This window comes from Cetorhinus maximus, chromosome 13, assembly GCF_964194155.1.
Source record: "Cetorhinus maximus chromosome 13, sCetMax3.hap1.1, whole genome shotgun sequence".
Lineage (NCBI taxonomy): Eukaryota > Metazoa > Chordata > Chondrichthyes > Lamniformes > Cetorhinidae > Cetorhinus > Cetorhinus maximus.
In genome coordinates, this window is record NC_135891.1 from 121,171,244 (window position 1) to 121,196,346 (window position 25,103).

General features: G+C 42.7%; 1 protein-coding gene across 1 annotated transcript in view; it reads right to left on the reverse strand.

Moving 5' to 3' along the window:
- The window catches only part of upf1 (UPF1 RNA helicase and ATPase), a 172,410-nt gene that overhangs the window by 22,271 nt on the left and 125,036 nt on the right, over positions 1–25,103 (reverse strand). The window contains exons 9-13 of the mRNA XM_078554758.1: positions 15,778–15,876; positions 12,489–12,597; positions 8,866–9,025; positions 7,407–7,525; positions 992–1,156 (exon numbers count right to left, since the gene is read on the reverse strand). Of these exons, the coding sequence (XP_078410884.1) occupies positions 992–1,156; positions 7,407–7,525; positions 8,866–9,025; positions 12,489–12,597; positions 15,778–15,876 (652 nt within the window). The remainder of the gene's footprint in view (positions 1–991; positions 1,157–7,406; positions 7,526–8,865; positions 9,026–12,488; positions 12,598–15,777; positions 15,877–25,103) is intronic.

A 25,103-nucleotide genomic window follows, 5' to 3' on the forward strand; every position in this document is an offset into this window, starting at 1 on the left:
GTGGAATTCTCTACCACAGAAGGCTGCGGAGGCCAAGCCACTAAGGACATTTAAGGAGGAAATCGATTTCTGGACTCTAAAAGGTGACAAGGGGTATGGTGAGAGCGCAGGAGTATGGCATTGAGATGAGGATCAGCCATGATCATACTGAATGGTGGAGCAGGCTCGAAGGGCTGAATGACCTACTCCTATTTTCTATGTTTCTATGTCATACAGACCAGAAATGACTAAGGTTTGATTCTGAGTTCGAAATGATAAACATTTGGACAAAGCTCTCAGCCCTGATTGCTATCCAGTGGAGAGACCATTTGGCTTGGCAACAGGGAAGGGCTAAGCTATGATGCTCTTCTGTGGTCAAATACTCAAGGCTATGTGAATGGCTGCACTGCCAATGTGGAGTCTCCACCTTCAGAAATGAAGTAGCGATATTAGCATTTCAGAAAGCGGTCACAAATCTACCAATTACAATCTTGCTTTGATTACAAGCTATTCCAGTCCCTTGTTCGATCTTTGACTTAGAGACTGTTTTCATTGGCTGGGCTCTTGCACAGGATTCTTATATTTTTATAATGGTGGACAATTCCACTGCCAAATGCTAAAATAATTAGCATGCATCAGTAGATTATTAATTGGTGAAAGAATCTAATCAGGACAGGCCCATCATAAACAGCACTTGATAATCTACAGTATGAATGAGAGAGTGAAAGTCTGCTGTCCACAGAGTAAAGCAATCAGGGAATGCTGTATGAGACAGGCCCAATATCAATCACCAAAAAACAGATTTACTGGCCATTCATCTCAATGCTTCTGAAGTACTCTTGGAGACTGAGGGCACGAAGGGCAGAATCCTGAAACAATCAACTGCTGTCCACTCAAGGCACCCTATCCACACATCACAAGACCAGGTTCAAAACAAACACTGGAATATCTACAGGCGCTGGCTTTTGTGTTGTCCATGAGAAAGGGCCACCAAGTAATAGTTGCTCCCTACCTGTCCATGTTACGGATCTGGTTATGTAGAGCCAGGAAAGAGACTGGTGAATCGATGGCCTCACGACTCTTGGCACATAGGCGCACCACTTTTAGGCCTGTGTGATGGATCTTCTCAGTTAACTGGTCCACTGCAATGTTACTTGGAGCACACACCAGGACAGGGCTATAAATTAAGCACATTAGAATCTTGTAGCACCAGCTCACCCAACAGGGAAATAATTTATTTCAAGCTTATTTTGAAGTGCAGTGCACAATGATTTTATACAACTAGGATATCCTGGGTGAACACGTTTAATGCACAAACAACAATTTCTAGTAGCAAATGGCTATTAATTTCAAGAAGCTTACCCATTTATTTTTAACAGATTTAAATCCACCCAAATATACCTCAAAGGCAGATAAGAAATTCAGATCTTCACATGAATTGAATGCAACTGTGGACGAACTCTCACAAACCAAGTGTCCTAAATGTGCCTTTTAAAATGGACTTCCGTGGAAACATTAAATTCCCTTATCAACTGAGCACAGTAACCTTTAAAGTTATGACTGCAACTTTACTAAAACCAATACACTGATAGTAGGGAAACATACACATGATCCCAGGAAATATACGAACACAGGAATTTGGAGGAGTAGGCCACTCGGTTCTTCAAGCCTGCTCTGCCATTTAATAAGATCATAGCTGATCTAATTTTAACCTCAACTTCACATTCCCACCTACCCTTGATGACCTTTCACCCACTTGCTTATTAAGAATCTATCTCTGCCTTAAAAAATATTCAAAGACTCTGCTTCCACCCCTCTTGAGGAAGAGAGTTCCAAAGACTGACAACCCTCAAAAATCTTTTCCTCATCGGTCTTAAATAGGTGACCTCTATTTTTAAAAGGTGACCCAAAATTCTAGAAACATAGAAATATTAATATTTATATTGTGATTCATGATCAGAAACAAGAATTGGTTAAGTGCTGTGGCATGAACACAGGACATGACTACAACTACAAACATAATGAACAAGCCAAATCGACTCCTTGCACATCCCTGATCGTCATCTCTCCATCATTGGCAGGCGTACCTTCAGCTGCAGAGGTCCTAAGCTCTGGAATTCCCTCTTTAAACCTCTCCAACTTCCCACTCCTCCCTCCTTCTTTAAGACGTTCCTCAAAACCTCCTCTTTGACTAAGTTTCTGGCCACCTGTCCAAACATCTCATTAGATGTCTGTGTTAAATTCTCTTTGATAATGCTTCTGTGAGGTGCATTGACATTTTACAACATTTAGTGATATGCAAATTACTGTTGCTGTTGTTGAAAAGGCATGCAAAATAATATTGTAAACTTTATGTTAAAGGGGTGAAATTTTCTATCGTTAGCATTTAGTCTCATTTCTAGGTTGTGAATATCCAAAATGTGGAAATCTCAACCACCACCTCTGCAATTAGGGGCTGTAGACATTATACTCTTGAGCAGCTGGAAGTTTCACTGGTGTCACCAGGAAGCTCAACCATAACATTCCAGTTGCAGTAGCAGCTGGAACATTTGTAAAACAGGTCTTCTGAGGAGGGCAGGTGGGTAACATAACCCTGAACTAGATGCCGCTGCAAGTCTACTTATTGTTAATATCTCAAATATATAGTAGCCAAAAGAAGTTGGAAACTTTATTTCAATGCTATACAAGGGGACTTAAACAGGAAGACAGGGAAGAGAACAATGTCAGAGTGGCAGCTCTGAGGAACAGTCATACGAACTCGAAACGTTAACTGTTTCTCTCTCCACAGATGCTGCCTGACCTGCTGAGTTTTCCCAGCATTTTCTGTTTTTATTTCAGATTTCCAGCATCCGCAGTATTTTTTTTATTCATTCATGGGATGTGAGCTTCACTGGCTGGGTCAGCATTTATTGCCCGTCCCTAGTTACCATTGAGAAGGTGGTGGTGAGCTGCCTTCTTGAACCGCTGCAGTCCATGTGGTGTAGGTATACGCACAGTGCTATTAGGGAGGGAGTTCCAGGATTTTGACCCATCAACAGTGAAGGAACAGCGATATATTTCCAAATCGGGATGTTGAGTGACTTAGAGGGGAACTTCCAGGTGGTGGCGTTCCCATGTATCTACAGCCCTTGTCCTTCTAGATGGTTGTGATGGATTTGGAAAGTGCTGTCGAAGGAGCCTTGGTGAATTCCTGCAGTGCATCTTGTAGATGGTACACACTGCTGCAACTGTGCATCTGTGGTGGAGGGAGTGAATGTTTGTGAATACGGTGCCAATCAAGTGGGCTGCTTTGTCCTGGACAGTGTCAAGCTTCTTGAGTGCTGTGGGAGCTGCACTCATCCAAGCAAGTGGGAAGTATTACATCACACTCCTGACTTGTGCCTTGTAGATGGTGGACAGGCTTTGCGGAGTCAGGTGGTGAGTTACTTGCTGCAGGATTCCCAGCCTCTGACCTGCTCCTGTAGCCAGAGTATTTATATGGCTAGTCCAGTTCAGTTTCTGGTCAATGGTAACCCCAGGATGTTGATAGTGGGGGATTCAGTGATGGTAATGCCATTGAATATCAAGGAGCAATGGTTGGATTCTCTCTTGTTGGAGATGGTCATTGCTTGGTACTTGTGTGGCACAAATGTTACTTGCCACTTGTCAGGTCAAGCCTGGATATTGCCCAGGTCACGGGGCATTTGGACACGGACTGCTTCAGTACCTGAGGTGTCGCGAATGGTGAACATTGTGCAATCATCAGCAAACATCCCCACTTCTGACTTTATGATGGGAGGAAGGTCATTGATGAAGCAGCTGAAGATGGTTGGGCCTAGGACACTACCCTGAGGAACTCCTGCAGTGATGCCCTAGAGCTGAGATGACTGACCTCCAACAACCACAACCATCTTCCTTTGTGCTAAATATGACTCCAACCAGCAGAGTTTTTTCCGCCTGGTTCCCATTGGCTCGAGTTTTGTTAGGGCTCCTTGATGCCACACTCGGTCAAATGTTGCCTTGATGTCAAGGACAGTCACTTGCCTCACCTCTGGAGTTCAGCTCTTTTCTCCATGTCTGAACCAAGGCTGTAATGAGGTCAGGAGCCGAGTGGCCCTGGCGGAACCCAAACTGAGCGTCAGTGAGCAGGTTATTGCTAAGCAAGTGCTGCTTGATAGCACTGTTGATGACCCCTTCCATTACTTTACTGATGGAGGAGAGTAGACTGATGGGGTGGTAATTGGCTGGGTTGGATTTGTCCTGCTTTGTATGTACAGGACATACCTGGGCAATTTTCCACATAGCTGGGTAGATGCCAGTGTTGTAGCTGTAATGAACAGCTTGGCTCGGAGTGCAGCAAGTTATGGGGCACAAGTCTTCAGTGCTATTGCCGGAATATTGTCAGGGCCCATAGCCTTTGCACTTTCCAGTGCCTTCAGCCGTTTCTTGATATCACATGGAGTGAATTGAATTGGCTGAAGACTAGCATCGGTGATGCTGGGGACCTCCGGAGGTGGCAGAGATGAATCATCCACTCGGCATTTCTGGCTGAAGATTGTAGCAAATGCTTCAGCCTTATCTTTTGCACTGATGTGCTGGGCTCCTCCATCATTGAGGATGGGGATATTTGTGGAGCCTCCTCCCCCAGTGAGTTGTTTAATTGTCCACCACCATTCACATCTGGAGGTGGTAGGACTGCAGAGCTTAGATCTGATCCATTGGTTGTGGGATCGCTTAGCTCTGTCTATCATTTGCTGCTTATGCTGTTTGGCACGCAAGTAGTCCTGTGTTACAGCTTCACCAGGTTGACACCTCATTTTAAGGTATGCCAGGTGCTGCTCCTGGCATGCCCTCCTGCACTCTTCACTGAAGAAGGTCATTGCTTTTATATTTATGTCAGAGTGTTTGGAGCAGTGAATCAAACCTCAAAATCCTTCTCCATCATCGTACTTTGAAGTGCGAACATGGAAAAGCAGTGAGGCTTTGGGAAGAGTTGCAGAGCGTGGGACCAAGACTAATGGTAGAACAAGGAGAAATTAGGATGGAGAAGGTTGCAGAGATTGAAACAATGCTGTTAAGGGACCTGAAGAGAAGGATGAGCTGTTTATATTAAAAATACCTTGTGATCGGGAGCCAATGCAATCAGCAGGAACAGGGTGAATATGCAGTTAGCAATGGGCCAGACTGTGGACAGTAATTGAACTTTTGATGGATGCAGGATGGGCAGAGTGTATAGATTTTGGAGTATTCAAGGCTTTAAGGTGACAAAACAATGGACAAGGGTTTCAGCATTACAGGGACTTGGCTGAATGAACAGAGATAAGCAGTTCTACACAGGCAAAAACAGACAGCCTTGGTGATGAACAGGGTTTATGGTTAGAAGCTCCGCCTGAGACCCAAAGTTCTGCATTACCTTGTTCAACCTGAGCAAGTGGCTGGGCAGAGAAATAGAATCAGTGTCAAAAGAGCCGAGTTCGTCAGGTTTCTAAAACCACAGCTTTATCTTCCAAAGATTACTGCTCATCCACACCAATGAGACACCAATACTGGGACATTGTGGAGGTTAAGGCAGTGTGAGGTAGAAATGCTATCAGCCTGCATATGGAATCTGAGCTATGACTGTGGGTTATGTAACCATAAGGCAACATATGGACAAGGAGGTGAAGAGTACCAGAGACAGAACCTCAGGAGATTCCAGAGGCAACGACCAAGATGAAGGGCAGCCATTGCTGAAATCTACGAACTGCAATTGGATAGCTATTTCTGGAAAAATACAAGCATGGCTGACAGAGCTGGACAATAGGAGAGGCAATGGTGGAGGATGCACGGTCCATCAAATGCCCCAGAGGTCAAGAATGTGGAAAAATGCCCATGTTTGTCCTGTCCACAAAAGGCGGAACAAAACCAACCCGACCGATTACCATCCCAGTCTATGTTCAATTATCAGCACACTGATGGAAGGAGTCATCGACAGCTCTATCAAGTGATACTTACTCAGCAGTAATCTGCTCATTGATGCTCAGTTTGGGTTCTGCCAAGGCCACTCAGCTTGAGGCTTCATTACAGTCTTGGTCCAAATATGGACATAAAAGCTGAACTCCTGAGGTGAGGTGAGGTGAGAGTGACTGCCCTTAACAAGGCAATATTTGACAGACTGTGGCATCAAGGAGCCCTAGCAAAACTGGAGTCAATGGGAATCAGGGGGAAAAGCTCTCCGCTGGTTGGAGCCATACCTAGCACAAAGGAAGGTGGTTGTTGGAGGTCAATCATCTCAGTTCCAGGACATCACTGCAGGAGTTCCTCAGGGTAGTGTCTTAGGCCCAACCATCTTCAGCTGCTTCATCAATGACCTTCCTTCCATAATGTCAGATGTGGAATTGCTCACTGATGGTTGCACAATGTTCAGCACCGTTCATGATTCCTCAGATACTGAAGTGGTCAGTGTCCAAAAGCAGCAAGATCTGGACAACATTCAGGCTTGGACTGATAAGTGGCAAGTAACATTTATGCCATACAAATGCCTGGCAATGACCATCCCTAACAAGAGAGAATCTAGCCATCTCACCTTGACATTCAGTGGCATTACAATCACTGACTCCCTCACTATCAACATTCTGGTGTTACCATTGACCAGAAACTGAAGTGGACCAGCCATATAAATACCTTGGCTAAAAGAGGTCAGAGGCTGGGAATTCTGCAGTGAATAACTCACCTCCTGACTCCCCAAAGCCTGTCCAACTACAGGGTGCAAGTCTGGAGTGTGATGGAATACTCTCCACTTGCCTTGGATGACTGCAGCTCTAACAACATATGAAGCTGGACATCATATCAGGACAAAGCAGCCCACTTGACTAGCACCCCATCCACCACTTTAAACATTCACTCCCTCCACCACTGATGCACAGTAACAGCATTGTGGTACCATCTACAAGATGCACTGCAGGAATTCACCAAGGCTCCTTCAACAGCACCTTCCAAACCCATGACCACTACCAACTAGTAGGACAAGAGCATCAGATATGGGAACACCACCACCTGGAAGTTTCCCTCCAAGTCACTCATCATCCTGACTTGGAAATATATCGTCGTTCCTTCACTGTCACTGGGTCAAAATCCTGGAATTCCGTCCCTAACAGCACTGTGGGTGTACCTACACCACATGGACTGCAGCGATTCAAGAAGCCAGCTCACCACCACCTTCTCAAGGGCAACTAGGGATGGGCAATAAATGCTGGCCTAGTCAGTGAAGCTCACATCCCATGAAAGAATAAAAATGGACAAGGAGAGATATCAGATGGGGAGCCAATGAGACTTTGGTCATCTTCCTGCTGTGATTGAGACAGAAATTATATTTGCACTTTACTGAAATGAGTGCGCATTTATAAAATTACAGCTATACCATAAAATTGTTCCCTCTTTGCGCAAGTGAGGGTAGAGGTGCTGCTTACCCATTGCCTTGTCTGGCTAGGTGATACACTATAGTGGCAGAGGTGACAGTTTTTCCAGTGCCTGGAGGGCCTTGGATCAGACTGAGGGGGCGCTGGAGAACAGTCTTCACAGCATAAACCTGTTGGAAAGATTAAAACAGGGTCTTAATCAATCGCAGATGGCAACCTTACAACAGTTAGTCTGTGACTGTGCCAAATGTACCTCACTGCAACGTGACCAATAATTAAGTTCTACTTTCAGTATTTCATTCTGTTGATAGAAATAGGTCTTTCAAAACTGATGGAACCCAAACAGTTTCTGAGCAGCATCTAGATTGAATTAAATGGTTTATGTCTGTTAAATGGTTCACATTTCACTCTGAGCTGTAGAAGCAGAGTGTTTACATATGACTAAATGTGCTAAAGATACTCTGGTGTAAACAGTGCATAAACAGATTTAAAATGCACTAAAGCTAGAAATATGTTGCAGTACAAGTGACTCATTCATAGCAAGAGAGTTAGTGTAAGTGGAGAGTTTCACTGGTCAGATTCTTATACACAGAACAATTAACAGATTAAAGCCTACAATGTGGAGTAGACTGGAAAACTATTGTATTCATGTTGTCCCATCAGCAAAATATTGAAGCCATACAACCATCGCGTCCATGAAAAGATGAGGTCATTTTCTGATCAGCAGTTTCAATGCTGACAGATGCACACCGGTGCACAGATTGATCAGAGGCAGTGAGGAGATATTTACTGCAGTCTTGTTGATTACAAGAGCCTTCCTTGTGGTGGCAACACTAAAGTAAATAAGATGGTACTGCTGCCTGCCAGAGGTGAAAGAGCCCAAACTGAGGCAGGGGCACTGCACCCTATGGAGGCTGCAAAAGCATCACAGCGAGCACATGCTGCCACCTTGTGGTGACTGATGGGCTGAATAGTTTAAAGTGTGCATGCAGACAAACAATGCAGTTTCCCCGATTGTCTCATTTTCTGTCCCTGTTCTGATCCCAGCTGAGGCTACAACAAAAGGCAACAAAGGTTGCAGATCGGGTAAAATTTGCTCCTTCCCTTGTTTTAGGACCTGCTTTGCCTACAAAGGAAATTTACCATATAGTCCTGAGACACTTCAGAATATAGTAGAGCAGATTATAGGAGAGTGATAAAACCTATCCTCAAAGGGTAACAGGGTTATGATTTATTTTATCTACAAGTCAGACAGAATGAGCAGTTGGGCTCATCTGTCTCGGTTCTCTATCCCTGGTTGTGTATGGTGCACTTCACAGTGGATTAGGTTTACTGGCAGTCTGGCCCAAGACAATTGAGAGGTAGCAGGTTGGATTTGATGAAAGTACTGAGGTGATACTGACAGGATGTATACAGGTGGTGCTTACTTCAGAATAAGTTCACTTCGATGAAAAGTCACTAACAAGTCAGGTATAAATCTAAACACATTAAACCATTCAAAATTGCCTACCTGCGAGTGATTGAGGTCAGGCAAGCCATGGGCAGTGAAGCGTTTAGGGAGCTGGCATTTAATAATCACGTCCTCCACTTCATGGCCAAGCAATTTGTGGTAAATGTAGCCGGAGACAGAGGTCTCATCCACAGCAAAGGTTTTCAATGCACTCTGCATTCTGAAAGGGACAAGAAACATGGATCAGCTGGTTAATTTACCACAATGGGTCATAATACAAGTTTTCATTGCAGAGTAGGCAGCCATACCAATCCCATGATAAATGGTTGGGAAACTCTCGAGGGCTTCCAACATGGTTGGATCAGCCCAAATCACCCCTGCTAACCACACTAATTTTCTATCTGCCTCTAATAAGCGTGACCAGATGGCGATATGCCAACATCACATACTTACTGAAATTCAAATGGTTTCATTTGTCAGCCCCTCATTCTGTGTACAAAGAGTGAAGTTGAAAAACAGAAAAATGTCACCTCCACCGACTGACGGTGTCACAGGTTTGTCAAGTTGAGTAGCTGAGACCTGGTACTGGATGCTCCAAAGTTGAACCCCTAATCTGCGCCAAGCTAGCTAACCTTGGCTTGGAAAGTGGGGCTGCTGAAAATGGCCTCAGTGTCTGGGGTAGAGATGAAAAATAGCTACAATTTCTGCTCCTGGATAAGACTCTAATCAGACATTAAGATTGGCTTTCACTACTGTCAGGCATTAATGGCAAACAAACCGCCAGGTTTTTTTTTCGTTCATGGGATGTGGGCTTCGCTGGCTGGGCCAGCATTTATTGCCCATCCCTAGATGCCCTCTTGAGAAGGTGGTGGTGAGTTGCCTTCTTGACCCACTGCAGTCCATGTGGTGTAGGTACACCCACAGCGCTGTTAGGAAGGGAGTTCCAGGATTTTGACCCAGCGACAGTGAAGGAACGGTAATATATTTCCAAATCAGGATGGTGAACGGCTTGGAGGGGAACTTCCAGGTGGGGTTGTTCCCATCTATCTGCTCTCCTTGTCCTTCTAGATGGTAAAGGTTGTGGGTTTGAAAGGTGCTGTCAAAGGAGCCTTGGTGAATTCCTGCAGTGCATTTTGTAGATGGTACACACTGCTGCCACTGTGTGTTGGTGGTGGAGGGAGTGAATGTTTGTGGATGAGGCGCCAATCAAGTGGGGCTGCTTTGTCCTGGACAGTGTCAAACTTCTTCAGTGTTGTGGGAGCTGCACTCATCCAAGCATATTCCATCACACTCCTGACTTGTGCCTTGTAGATGGTGGACAGGCTTTGGGGAGTCAGGTGGTGAGTTACTCATCTCACTATTCCTAGCCTCTAACCTGCTCTTGTAGCCACAGTATTTATGTGGCTAGTCCAGTTCAGTTTCTGGTCAATGGTAACTCCCAGGATGTTGATAATGGGGGATTCAGCAATGGTAATGCCATTGAACATCAAGGGGCAATAGTTAGATTCTCTCTTGTTGGAGATGAACATTGCCTGGCACTTGTGTGGTATGAATGTTACTTGCCACTTGTCAGCCCAAGCCTGGATATTGCCCAGGTCTTGCTGTATTTGGACATGGACTGCGTCAGTATCTGAGGAGTCGTGAATGATGCTGAACATTGTGCAATCATCAGTGAACAACCCCACTTCTGACCTAACGATGGAAGGAAGGTCATTGATGAAGCAGCTGAAGATGGTTGGGCTGAGGACGCTACCCTGAGGGACTCCTGCAGTGATGTCCTGGAGCTGAGATGACTGACCTCCAACAACCACAACCATCTTCCTTTGTGCTAGGTATGACTGCAACCAGTCTGATCTCCCTAATTCCGACTGGCTCCAGTTTTGCTAGGGCTCCTTAATGCCACACTCAGTCAAACGCTGCCTTGAAGTCAAGGGCAGTCACTCTCAGCTCAGATGAACTGAGGACCACTGTCCATACCACAGATGAAGGGTTAAAAATGTTTAATATCTTAATTGCATTAAGTATCTGCCTGATTCAAAAAATAATGGATATATAATGGAGCAATCAGGTTTCTGGTTCACAAGTAAATCTATGTGTGCTTCATAGAGGCACGATGTAATGCTCAGAGATCAAGTCAAAAATTGGACAGAACTGTTTTCAAAAAAATTTATACCCCTAGCTTGTTGCAATTCCTTGTGTAATCACCTCATTTGCAAAACTTTGGCCATTAATTTCAGCCTGAAAGTAATGGTCTGAGATATTTTCTGTATCTCCATCTTTCCTTTTGGAAAGGGTGAGCAGTAGCTACCTACATGGTCTCCAGTGTCTGACACTATTGAATTGTGGTTTCATTTTCAATAATTTTTAAAATATCTTCAGGGGGAAAAAAGCAGCAAAAAAATACCAAATCTAATTTGACTTGGGGTGGGGGGTGAGAACAGGAGGGATTCTAGCGAATAATGTTCCATTTATACCACAGATGAATTGTTCAGGTCATACAAATAATAAAATGACAGCAAGCATCTGAAAGGGAGGGCATTTCCCAGAAAGAATGGCAAAACAAAAATCAAGATGGCTAACAGATACTGTTTTAACTCTATTTGTATGGAAAATCTAAAGGATTTGCTATGTATCCCCTTACCTCACCTGTGACTATAATAGACAGGATGTAGGAATGGTAACTATGCTAACAGATTCTTACACCATGAACTGATCAAGAGTGGTTCAGTTAAGCTGTTCCAGAGACTAACATTTCCTCCTTACTTCCTGGATTGTTCAGCATTTAGTTGTTCACTTTTCCTCAGTTTCAAGTCTGTTTCAGACATAAATGTTACATATACGCAAATTGTCCTTGGTTGCATAATGCAGCAATACCAGAAGCACTATTCAGTTCCTACAAATCAACATCTCAATACTTGAATCACTCATTCGTAAATCACTCAGGTGCTTCTTTGAAAATTAGGAAACTGGATCTCTGCATCAAAAGAAAACATTTGCAGGACTATAGGGCAAGAGGAAAGCTGAATTGATTCGTAGCCTCAGAGAGCCATGGGTCATGATGAGTCAAACGGCCTCCTCCTATGCTGGAAGATTCCATGATTCTTTACTAGTGAGGCACTGCAATTTGGACAGGAAACCTTCAATACAGCACAGCACAAACTGAATATTCATAAAATTGTTAGGTATATATTCAATGTTCAAAGGCTGTATCTTACAAATTATTCACAACTGCAGCTGAGGTCAGGTGGGACAACACCCACTGTTAACACGCACATACAAACTAAAGCTCACTCCCACGGACAGCACAGAGCTTAAGATCTACCCATAGCTCGGGCTCCTATTCTTGAACAAATGCAGATTGTATCTTTTGATTGTGTTCTACAACTAAATGCCATTTGCAAGTGGGTAATAGATATGTCTATAACACTAATTTAACTACACTTTTTAAATACAGCTGAATCTCTTTCTAAAAACCAGGCACGTGCTGTGCTTGAGATTGCAGCAGCCATGAAGGATTGTTGGATCAATCAAACAGTGAGCCCACCTACATTCCCCAATTTGCACTTTTTATTATGGGGATTGGGACTTGATGCTGCTAACATCCTTGATAATCTTTAGACAGAAGATAAAGGTTGATAGTGGTACAGGTTAAAGGGTAAAAGCTGAACAAATTGACAACTTACCTGTCAAATGAAGTTGATTTCCAGACAAAATCCACCTGGAAGTTGTGAGTTACTTCAACTGGAGCTCCAACACTGCTGCGGAGTTCAATAGCGATCTCATCCCCATAATCTATACAGGTAGGTTAGAGACACAACACTCAACCTGAGCGAGTCAGGCCTAATAATTCCACACTCAACCTAGAGCTGACCTCAAACACTCCAGAATTATCTGAATCAAGTAACTTTTAAACATGTTTATGTGCCCACTAAAACTCTCAACAGCCCACTGAATTAGCTGTTCTCAAACTGCATTTCCAGTTTTGTTTAAGAAAGCCTCGTATGTTCAAATATATTTAGGAGGATCATCAGTTTTCCATCTCTTTCCCTCAAATCTGTAACATGTAGTCCGGCCTGCCCATGGAGCATTTATCAGGGATGGCGCAACAATAGCATGTCATGAAACTATCGTATTTTTCATAATATTATTGTGGTTTATTGTAAAGTAGGTTTATGAGTGTGTGTGTGTCTGGTTCTGTACGATTTAATTGAATTGGAGTCCGATAGACTGCAAGGTTGAAATTATCAAAAGAAGTTAGATGTAAAAGGCATTTGAACTGCTAAACATGGATGAGGGCAGCATGTGTCGGGTCTGAAGGAAATGTGCATTTTTAGATTAGCGAAGGGATTGTTTAGGTTTCAAAGGTGGTTTACAACTAACAAGATAAGCAAGGCCAAGCAGTGTGTTTATTTTTCCCAAAGGTACTGGCCATATTGGCAACATAAGAGATTTTATTATGGGAAAAGTAAATTTCCAAAGACATATAGAACAATGGAATTTACAAATTAAAGAGATAAATATATATAAAGGAGGATGGAAAACTACATTGGCCGGGGCGGGGGGGTGCCATGTAAGACCTAAAAGGGCCATGCAAAACAGCCTTGGTGAAGCCTACGACCACTTTTGCAGAAGTCTGCTGTGTCAGTAACCCAAGGTGGAGGAAAGCCTTTGGAATTCCACTGTTAAGTGGGCGCATGTGGTAAACTTGCTGGTTTGCCTATTTAAATTTAAAATCTATTTTGGACTGTTGCCTTAAAGGGGTTGTGCAATTGGGAGTCAGGTTAATTAGGGATTTTGGAATTTGTTATAGTATTAACTAACTATAATCTTATGTATGTGCTTGAAATCTTTTCTTTCACTAATTAATGTTTTGATTTAGTTTTTAAAACCTCTATAAAGGTGTTAGTGGACTCATTACTTCTGAATTCAAATCTTCTCGTAATAAATACAAATTGCGATAGTATTTTTGTGATAGTGTGGCCAAGTTTCCCTTGTGGATTTGGTCCGCCTGCCACATCATAACAAGTAGCAATGGAAATTGGGAAGGTAGTTAAGGGGCGACTTAATAGATGCCAGGATCATGAAGGCTTCTAGCAAACTAAACAAGGAGAAAACTGTTCCTGCTGGCAGGAAGGTCTATAGCCAGAGTTGAAGTTAATTGGCAAAACATGCCAGAGGACTTAATTTCATCCACCTAACATTCAACCAAGTGAGAGATAATCTGGAATGAGCAGCTTGCAAGGGCAGTGGAAGCAGATTCAATAGTAACTTTCAAATGGGAATTGTAAAGGAAAAAATTGCAAGGCTAAGGGGAAAGAACAGAGGAGTAGTTAGAAATTTGGACTAAAAGCTCGTTAGAAGGGAGAAAACAGTAGGAGTTAAGGGGAGTTTCTCAGGTTTGTTAGAAGTGGGTTGTGGCGTCCTAAGGATTCTGTTCTGGGACTACTATCTACTGTGTACATCAATGATTTTGACATAGGGCTAGAAGTGGGCCAATTTGCAAACATACTAAAATTGTATTGTTTTGAATTTTAAATAATTGAAGATCAAAGGAAGCCGGAAGAAGATATTGATAGGATGGTGGAATGGGCAAAAAAAGTGGACAATGACATTCAATTCATAGGTGCGAGGTGGTACATTTTTCTAACAAGTTATATTTTGAATGTGGAAAGCTGGGTGACAAGGTAGATAAGCAGGGGGATCTGAGGGCTATGGTTTCATGAAGTAGCTCTTAAGTGAATACAGGGAGAGCAAAAGATAATGAAATCCCGGGCTTTATGCCAAGAAGTATAGGATATACAAGTGGGGATGTAATGGTGAATCTTACCAAACCTTAGAATCCCTTACTGTATCTGAATATGTGCAGTTTTTGACTCCACATTATAGAAATGTGACTGGGGCAATGGATGAGGCAGGTGAGATTCACTTGGATTCTTCTGGCATAAGGAAAGACAAAAAATTGGAGCTGCTTGCACTCAAACAGGGATGATCATGGAATGATTTGATAGATGGGATGGGACAGAGTAGATAGAAAAGGCTTTTCAGTGGTTCAGAGGGAAGACCATATTAAATATTAATTTATGAAGAGTGGGAAAGTTTTTTTTTAAAAAAGCAGGGTTATTGAGGCCGTGGGATGAACTAGTGATTGAAATAGAGGCCATGTTAACATGTAAGAACAAGTTAGATAGGTTGAAATAAAAGGGGATGCATCTGGGAACAAGAATGAGGACAAGTGTTTATGAGGCTGATAAACACCAATACAGACTTGGTTGGAGTGGGTGACATGTTTCAGTGTTGCAATTTCAACGTATGTTGGAATGAACTGAAATAGGAACTCATACTAGTTACAGAAAATTCCCCCATCACCTTGCGCAGGCAAAATTTGCAGATTGCAGTGGTCAACATTGAAGATTGCATTTCAAAGCAAGTAAAGAACAATTTTTAGAACATTTCATAACCTCAAGACATTCCAAGTGGTTTACAGCCAATGGAGTACTTATATGATCAGTAATCTGATTTCAGTTTAGGGATAAATGTTATTCAGGAGACTGAAGAAGAAAAATTCCACTTCTCCATCTACCAGAATGTTACAGCACAGGAGGCAATCACTCAGCCTATCATGCCTGTTTGGGCTCTTTGAAAGTCATCCAATTAATCCTAGTAACCCTGCTATTTCACAGTAAGCTGTGCTTTTTTTTTGTCCTTTTGGTATTTGTCTAATTCCCTTTTGAAAATTATTGAATCTGCTTGCAGCACCCTTTCATAGTGCCATGGGATTTTTTTTTAAATGTCCTTGAGCGGACAGACAGGGCTTCGGTTTAACTTCTCAACCGGTAGACAGCATCTCAGAGTGCTGCACTTGCACACGCTGTGCACACAGCAGAAGCTTTCCTCATCATTCATATACAAACATTGGAGACTTTTCAGCTGTACAACTGTCAAAGGTTTTAATTGGTAAGATACAAAGGATACTGTCCGGGACTTTGATCACGTGGCCGATTCCTTTCCAAAGAGGTGCCAGATCACCTTTGTAGCGCAGACAGATCTCATCACCCTGCATCAGGCGCATGTCTGAAGAACAAGAATGGAGTTAGATGATAGCCATAGTACACAAGAGCACAGTAACATCACTTCCAACTAACCGTGCCCTATTCATGTGCTGCTCCAATGCAGAGCTGGCTGACTTTTAGATAGTTGCTTAGAAGTTGCCTACGTTTTACTAAGAGGCAGGCCAAAGTTTATCAATTCAGTTTTTGTCTCCCATCTCCCAAAAGAACTAACGTTTTGCTGAGGTATGGTTACCAACAACCTGTATTTATATAGCATTTTTAAACGTAACAGAACGTCCTAAGCGCTTCACATGTGCAATATAAAATGACACTGAGCCACAAAGAAATATTAGGGCAGATGACCAAAAGCTTGGCCAAAGAGGTAGGCTTTAAGGAATGTCTTTAAAGAAGAAAGAGAGATGGAGAAGTTTGGAGACAGGATTGCAGAATTTAGGACCAAGGCAGCTGGAGGGGCAGCCGCCAAAGGTGGGGTGCTTATAATCAAGAATGCTCATTGTCACAACTCACTGGGGTTAGTGTGCTGTACTATCAAGCCCCACTGCTCCCTGAGCCACGACAAATGTGAAAAATTTGGCCAAACCACCAGATTGTCCTAATTCTACCTGTTTAATTTAGGTTAACAGAATACGAGCACCAGGTTTGTAAACTTAATAAGTAAATAACTGTTTATTGAACAAACCGTTGTTAACCAATGGCAAAAAAGAAATACGAACTGTTAATTTCTAACACTATCTTAAATCCCTATACACACACAGACAAGACATATAAAACACACAAAAACATGGATTTTAAGGGTTGGATAAAACAGTTCAATAACACCAATCCGCAGTACAGTGTTCGATGGGTTGATTTTAAGCAATGTCTTCCAAATTCCTTTCAGTCCCTGATGACAACACGAGGTGGTCTTCCAGCACTTTCAGTATTTAGTTCACGGGTTGAGAGCTTCTTTTTCAATATCTCTAACCGTGGTTTTCTCCTTTGCCTCTTGACAGGGGTTTTCAGAGAGGGAGAGCATGTTATAGAGATATGAGAAGGAAAGCCAACTAGTTATTATTGTGGAATGACTGGAATCTTCCACACACAGGTGAAAGAGGTTCCTTTCAGGCTAGGAGCTATTCAGCTGCACTGCCCGCACACAAAACCCTGGTCACCTGGTCAGGAGTTAATTAAAATGCTGTTGTCTGGCAGCTCTCTTGGTCCAGGACTCCTTTCCGGCACCATACTGTCTTTCATGGCACACACTGTTTCAGGGCTGCAACACTGTATATATATCTCATCCTGTTCCAGTGGACATGTCTTTCAACCTGCAGCCATTGTAATTCCAATCCACAGTCCAACCGAAATAAAAAGTTATGTTCCTTACATGCCTCCATCCTTAAGAGATGAAACTCCATTTCAAAAATGCATTTCATCACAAGGTATGTGACACATGGACAACAAAACACGAGACTTACCTTCATTCACCCTTCCTCCCCCTTATACAGTCCTCTACAATTTCAGCATTTCTTACCCCTTTAACTTATTTAAGTATTTTACACCCAGGACAATGCATCCACGATCACATTATCTTTACCAGCAATGTGAGCAATCTTTACATTGAATGTTTGAGACAACAGGCTCCATCTAAATAGTCTCGCATTTCGAGTTTTAAACTTTTCAATGAACGCCAACGGATTATGGTCAGTGTGGATTAGTGTTTCTTTGTTGTCATGTCGGACATAAACTTCAAAGTGTTGAAGAGACAACAACAATGCTAGCGTTTCTTTTTCTACTATAGAGTACTTCCTCTGATCTTGATTTAGTTTCTTGGAAAAGTACCCCACTGGTTTCTCTATCCCTAACTGATCATCTTGTAATAGGACTGCACCTAACCCCAAGTCGCTAGCATCAATTACCATTTTAAAAGGTTTGGTAAAGTCAGGGGCAGCCAACACTGGTTCAATTATTAAGATTGCCTTCAGCTTTTCAAAGGCTGCTTGGCATTCTGCTGATCACACCACTTTTGCCTGTTTTCTTAAATTGTGAGAGGTACAGCTATTGTGCTGAAGTCAGGCACAAGCTTCCTATAATACTCACACATACCCAAAATCCTCATGATTTCTGATTTAGTTTTAGGAATGGGAAATTCTATTACAGCATTCAGTTTTGCTGTTCTTGGCAACACTACAATGTGACCTAGGTTAAGTTAACCTTGCTTTTGGCCAGATTTGTGACTAAGCCAGCCAACTGCAATTGCTTAACCAGATCCTCAAATTGCTTTACATGTTCTTCCTATGTGTTACTATATATTATGACATCGTCTAAATAAACTACACAGTTAGGTACATCAGCTACGACTTGATTCATAAGTCTCTGGAATGTAGCAGGGGCGTTTTTAAACCCAAACAGCCTGACTAGACATTGATAGAACCCACTTGGAGTAACAAAGACGGATATTTCTTTAGCCCTTGCCAGTACCCATCAATAGGTCAATTTTCGAAAGAAATGAGGCAATGCCAACCCTATCAATGCAATCTTCTAACCGAGGAATTGGGTACAAATCTATCCTCGTTACTACATTCACCTTCCTGTAGTCTATACAAAATCTAGTGGATCCATCCAGCTTAGGAAGCAATATTACCAGTGAACTCCAGCCACTTTGGCTCGGCTCAATCAATTGATTTGTCCAGCATATATATGGTTTCTAACTGAGCTTGTTTCTCCTGGGCTCGACCAATAATAGTATTGTTTTATCAGCACTGGGTCTGCTATATCAACATCATGTTTAGCTAACATGGTACATCCAGGTGTATCCCTACAAATTCCCTTATACTTCCTAAGTAACCTTATTAGATCTTTCCTTGGTCCTTCCTCTAAATATGAGAACAGTGTTTAACCATCCCAGTATTGTCGTATTGGCTAGTCGAATTGTAGGAGGTTCACTTTGGACACTGTCTACTTCTCCTTCTATCTTGCCCTTACTGTCTCTGTCATCCTCCACTACTCCTACCACCTGGCACACTTGCTCTGTCTTATCATCGTCTCTGAGATGATATTGCTTCAACATGTTTGTGACATAACTGTTTCTTCTTCCTACGCTCAGGAGTATCTATCAGATAAGTCACTTTACTAACTCCCCTAACTATCTTGTAGGGGCCACTCAATTTCACTTTCAGGGGTTCACCCTGCAAAGGTAATAATACCAATACTTCATCTCCTGCTTGGAACACTCTAGTAGTAGCATAATTGTCTGCCCATTCTTTCATTTTGTCATGGGAAATTTTTTAAGTGGTCTCATGCTGCTTTACATGCTCCTGAGAGTCGTTCGAGAAACATGGACACGTAATCCAATGTGGAGGATTCGTCTTTCTGTTTTACTTTTAATGGACCTCCTATTTCATGACCATAGATCAATTCAAATGGACTAAATCCAGTAGATTCATTCGGAGAATCTCTGGTAGCCACTAGTAAGAAATCTAATGCTTTGCCCCAATCCTTTGGGTATTCATGGCAATAGGTCTTAATCATGGCTTTGAGTCTGATGGTACCTCTCTAAAGCTCCCTGTGTCTGCGGGTGATAGGTGGTAGAGTTTATTTGTTTGATTCCCAAGTTGCTGATTATGTCCTGGAAAATTTTAAACATGAAGTTAGAACCTTGGCCAGATTGTATTTCAATTGGTAGCCATAACGAGTGAAAAACTGAGTCAACTTTTCCACTACCACCTTAGCTGTAATCGTCCTTAAAAGGATTGCTTCTGGAAATCGGGAGGTCATATTCATGATTGTAAGGATATATTGATGTCTTGGTTTCGTTTTGGGTAATGGTCCTACACAAAACTACTAACACCCGACTAAACAGTTCTTCAAAAACTGGTTGGGTATTAAAGGTGCTGATTTGATTATGTGTTGATGTTTACCTACTACCTGACATGTATGACACGTTTTACAAAATTGCACTATGTCCTTATAAATCCTGGCCAGGTAAAATGCCTGTTTATAGATGCTTGGGTTTTCCGTATTCCTACATGACTCACCATAGGGATTTCATGTGCTGCTCGCAATATATCCTTACGATATTTGGGCGGTACCAGTATATGATGAACAACCGTCCATTTCTCAAATGCAGGTCTGCGAGGGTGACTCCATTTCCTCATCAGAACTGTTTTTAAGATAATAGCACTCCAGAACTCCTTCCGCCTCAGCTTCAGTGTGAGCTGACTGTGCTAACTTGTTTAACTCTGGATCTGCTTTCTGAGCCTCAATTAATTAAGACATGCCAAACACTTCCTTTGAATTATCCTCATCCTTAAAGAAAGCTTTGGCTACTCTAACATCTGTTTGTGGTATTACTTTGACCTCCAGTGATGGACTTTGTTTATTTAGCCATTGCTCTGGTCACCAGACACGATGGAAAAATACCAGAAACTTGTTCTTGTAGTTGCTCCGTCTCATTAGCCTCTGTCGGACTTTCCGTAATTATGGATGAAGCTGTAACCTTCACTCCTGTCAAATCATTCCCCAGGAGTAAATCATCTCCATCCACGGGTAATTTCTTAACCACTCCTACAACCACTGATCCACACAACAAATCACACTCCAATTTCACTTTGTACAATGGAATTGATATATTCTCCACTTATCCCATTTACCAATAATTTAGCTTTCATTAAACTCTCTAAAGGGAAAACTAGGTCCTTCTCCAGCAAAAGAGTTTGAGTAGCTCCTGTGGCGTTTAATGTAGCTATGAGTTTATCTGCATCATTTGATGAAAAAGGGGTCATCTATCCTTTGGAATAAAACCATTGATATCTCTCATCTACCTTATTCACTTCACCTGCATTCACAGCAGAGTTTACCTCTAGACCCTTACTTGTAGTTAAAGCTACAATTTGATCCGTGACATTTTCTTTGAGTTTCCTTTTTGGATTCACTCTTACAAACTCCAATAAGTCCCATGGGCTTCCCTTGCAACTTCCAGCATTCTAAACAAATGTGTCCCACTTTATTACAATGGAAACACTGGCCTGAGTTTCACCTCCACCCTCAGTACCTTCCTTCCTGATCTGGGGTGGAGATCTCAAGGTATCTCCAGCTATCCATTCTTTACCCTGGCTACTTGCCTTCCTTTCGCTCTCCCACTTTTTATCCGTTTCAAATTTATGGGGGTGATGGAAAAAAAAAAGGTTTAGTTTATGGATCAGCTCATAATCGTCAGCCATTGCTGCTGCCTGTCTAGCAGTTGCAACCCTTTGGTCTTCAATATGGGTTCTTATTACAGAAGGTAGGGAGTTTTTAAATTCTTCCAAGAGAATGGTTTCTCTGAGAACTTTAGGTAGATTCAACTCCTAATACTCGTATCCACCTGTCAAAACTACTTTGCTTAATCCTTTCAAATTCAATGTAAGTTTGCCCAGGCTATTTCCTTAAATTTTGAAACTTTTGTCTGTATGCTTCAGGGACCAACTCATATACACTCAAAGTGGCCTTTTTCACCACATCATAATCCCTAGAAATCTCCTCTGACAATGAGGCATAAATTTCCTGTGCTCTACCTGTCAATTTGCTCTGCATGGGCAATGTCTAGTTTTCCTTTGGTCAGTTCATCTGTTTAGCTATCTTCTCAAATAAAATAAAGAATGCTTCAACATCCCTTTCCTCAAATTTTGGAAGAGCTTGCACAAATTTAAACATCTCCCCAACTGGGCTCTGATATGGAAATAAGTCCTGTCTCACCTACTGGTGTCTCTTTTTTCACTGCCAGCATTCTAAGCTGGAATTCTCTCTTTTTCTCCTTCCTCCTTTTCTAATTTCCTTTCTTGTTTTCTTTCTCTCTCCTGCCTTTCTGCCTGTTCCCTTTGGAATGCCCTTTCTCTCTCTGCTGCCTCGAGTTCCAATTTTTTTTTTATTTGCAACTGAAAATGAGCCCATTCCACTGAACCACCCCTTGGAGAACTCAGACTCTTGGGTAGTCCTTCCAATTTCAAATGCTGTGCCATCTCTTCGATTACCTCTGCCGTACTAGCTTTGGCAGGCAATCCTACTCTTAATTTACTTGCCAATTTGATTAACCTAGCTTTTGGGATCCTTTTTAAAATAGTCAGGGACATCTCTTCCACTTACAGGAAAGCTTTAGCAGTTTCCAGTGCCATCTTATGTTTGACAGTACACACCTGGTAGTTCCTTTTAGCTTTTTACTTACTAAATCTACACCTAAATCGTCATTGTCTTTTGTTCCAAAATATCCCAGAGAGCCCAAACTCTGTCATGACTCACTGGGGATAGTGCGCTGTAATATCAAGCCCCACTGTTCCCCGAGCTGCGACAGATGTGAAAAGTTTGACCAAACCACCAGGTTGCCCCAATTCTACCAAACTGTTTAATTTAGGTTAACAGAATACGAGCACCAGGTTTGTAAACTTAATAAGTAACTGTTTATTGAACAAACTGTCATTAACCAGTGGCAAAAAAAAGAAATATGAACTAATTCCTAACACTAACTTAAACTCTACCCCCTTCTTAAATCCCCATACACAACAGACAAGACACATAAGGCACACAAAAACAAGGATTTTAAGGGTGGGATAAAACAGTTCGATGGGTTGATTTGGTCGATGTCTTCCAAATTCCTTTCAATTCTTGTTGATGATACGAGGTGGTCTTCCAGCACTTTCAGTATTTTGTTCACTGGTTGAGAACTTGCTTTTTAATGTCGCTAACAATGGTATTCCCCTTTGCCTCTTGACTGGGGTTTTCAGAGGGGGAGCATGTTATAGAGATATGAGAAGAAACGCCAGCTAGCTATTATTGTGGGACTATTGGAATCTTCCACACACAGGAGAAAGAGGTTTTAGGTCTTGTTCCTTTCAGGCTAAGAACTATTCAGCTGCACTGCCCTCACACAAAACTTTGGTCACCTGGTCAGGAGTCAATTAAAATGCTGTTGTCAGACAGCACCCTTGGTCCAGGACTCCTTTCCGACACCATCCTGTCTTGCATAGCACACTGTTCCAGGACTGCAACATTGCATATATCTCTCAAAGTGTTCCAGTGGACACATCTTTCAACCTGCAGCCATTGTAATTCTAAGCCACAGTCCAACAGAAATAAACAGATATTTTCCTTACATGAAGAATTGGAAGAGTGAAAAAATCTCAGCTGTGGAGCTGGAGGAGTTACAGGAAGAGGCCAGGCATTGGAGAGATTTGAAAACAAGGATGAGCATTTTGAGATCGAGGTGCTGGTTAACCTGTGGGGCAGCAAACAATTTTTTAAAAAAAAGTTCTTTCAAGAGATATGGGCATCACTGGCAAAGCCATCATTTAATGATTTAATGCCCATCCTCAATTGCCCTGGAGGTGCTGATGAGCCGTCTTCTTGAACCGTTACAGTCAATGTTGTGTAAGTACACCCAAACTGCTGTTAGGGAGTTCCAGAATTTTGTCCTAGCGACAGTGAAGGAACAGAGGTATATTTCCAAGTCAAGATGGTGAGTGGCTTGGAGGGAAGCTGGCACAGTGTGCTGTTCCCATGCATCTGCTGCCCTTGCCCTTCTAGGTGGTAGAGGTCGTGGGTTTGGAAGGTGCTGTCGAAGGAGACTTGCTGAGTTGCTGCAGTGCATCTTGTAATGGTACACACTGCTGGCACTGTGCTTGGTGGTGGAGGGAGTGAGTGTTTGTGGATGGGGTGCCAATCAAGCAGACTGCTTTGGCCTGGATGGTGTCAAGCTTCTTGAGTTGTTGGAGCTGCACTCATCCAGGCAAATGGGGAGTATTCCATCACACTCCTGACTTGTGCCTTGCAGATGGTGGACAGGCTTTGGGCAAATTGATATAGGGAGTGACAAGGTATTGGAGGTGCTGGCAGGCTTAAAAGTGGACAAATCTCCAGGTCCGGATGATTTGTGTCCCAGACTGCTGAGGGAGGCAAAGGAGGGGATTGCAGGAGCTCTGACCCAAATTTTTAATTCCTCTCTGGCCACGGGGGAACGGGGGAGGTGCCAGAGGACTGGAGAACAGCTAATGTGGTTCAACTATTTAAGAAGAGTTGTAGAGAGAAGCCAGGGAACTACAGGGCCAGTGAGTCTCACGTCAGTGGTAGGGAAACTATTGGAGAAAGATTCGCTCCTTCAGAATTATCTCCATTTGGAGAGGCAAGGTTTGATCAGGGATAGTCAGCATGGCTTTGTCAGAGGGAGGTCATGCCTAACAAATTTGATTGAATTTTTTGAGGAGGTGACCAGGTGTGTAGATGAGGGTAGTGCAGTTGATGTAGTTTATATGGATTTCAGCAAAGCCTTTGACAAGGTCCCACATGGGAGACTTATAAAGAAGGCAAATGCACATGGGATACAGGTAATTTGATAAGGTGGATTCAAAATTGGCTTAGTTGTAGGAGGCAGGGGGTGATGACAGAAGGATGCTTTAGTGACTGGATGCCAGTGTCCAGTGGCGTACCACAGGGATCTGTGCTGGGTCCCCTACTATTCGTCATTTATATAAACGACATAGATGACTATGTGTGGGGGGAGGGTTAGTAAGTTTGCGGATGACACAAAAATTGGCCGGGTGGTTAACAGCAAGGTTGAGTGTCTTGGGCTACAGGAAGATATAGGCGGGATGGTCAAATGGGCAGATAAGTGGCAGATGGAATTTAACCCTGAAAAGTGTGAGGTGATACACTTTGGAAGGAGTAATTTGACAAGGAAGTATTCAATGAACTGCATGACACTAGGAAGTTCTGAGGAACAAAGGGACCTTGGCGTGTGTGTCCACGGATCTCTGAAGGCAGAGGGGCATGTTAGTGGGGTGGTGAAAAAGGCATATGGGACACTTGCTTTTATCAATCGAGGCATAGATTACAAAAGTAGAGAGGTCATGTTGGAGTTATATAGAACCTCGGTGAGGACACAGCTGGAGTACTGTGTGCAGTTCTGGTCGCCACATTATAGGAAGGATGTGATTGCACTGGAGGGGGTGCAGAGGAGATTCACCAGGATGTTGCCTGGGATAAAACATTTAAGCTATGAAGAGAGGTTGGATAGACTTGGGTTGTTTTCGTTGGAGCAGAGAAGACTGAGGAGCGACCTGATCAAGGTGTACAAGATTATGAGGGGTGTGGATAGTGAGCAGCTGTTCCCCTTAGTTGAAGGGTCAGTCACAAGGGGACACAAGTTCAAGGTGAGGGGCAGGAAGTTTAGGGGGGATGTGAGAAAAACATTTTTTACCCAGAGGGTGGTGACGGTCTGAAACG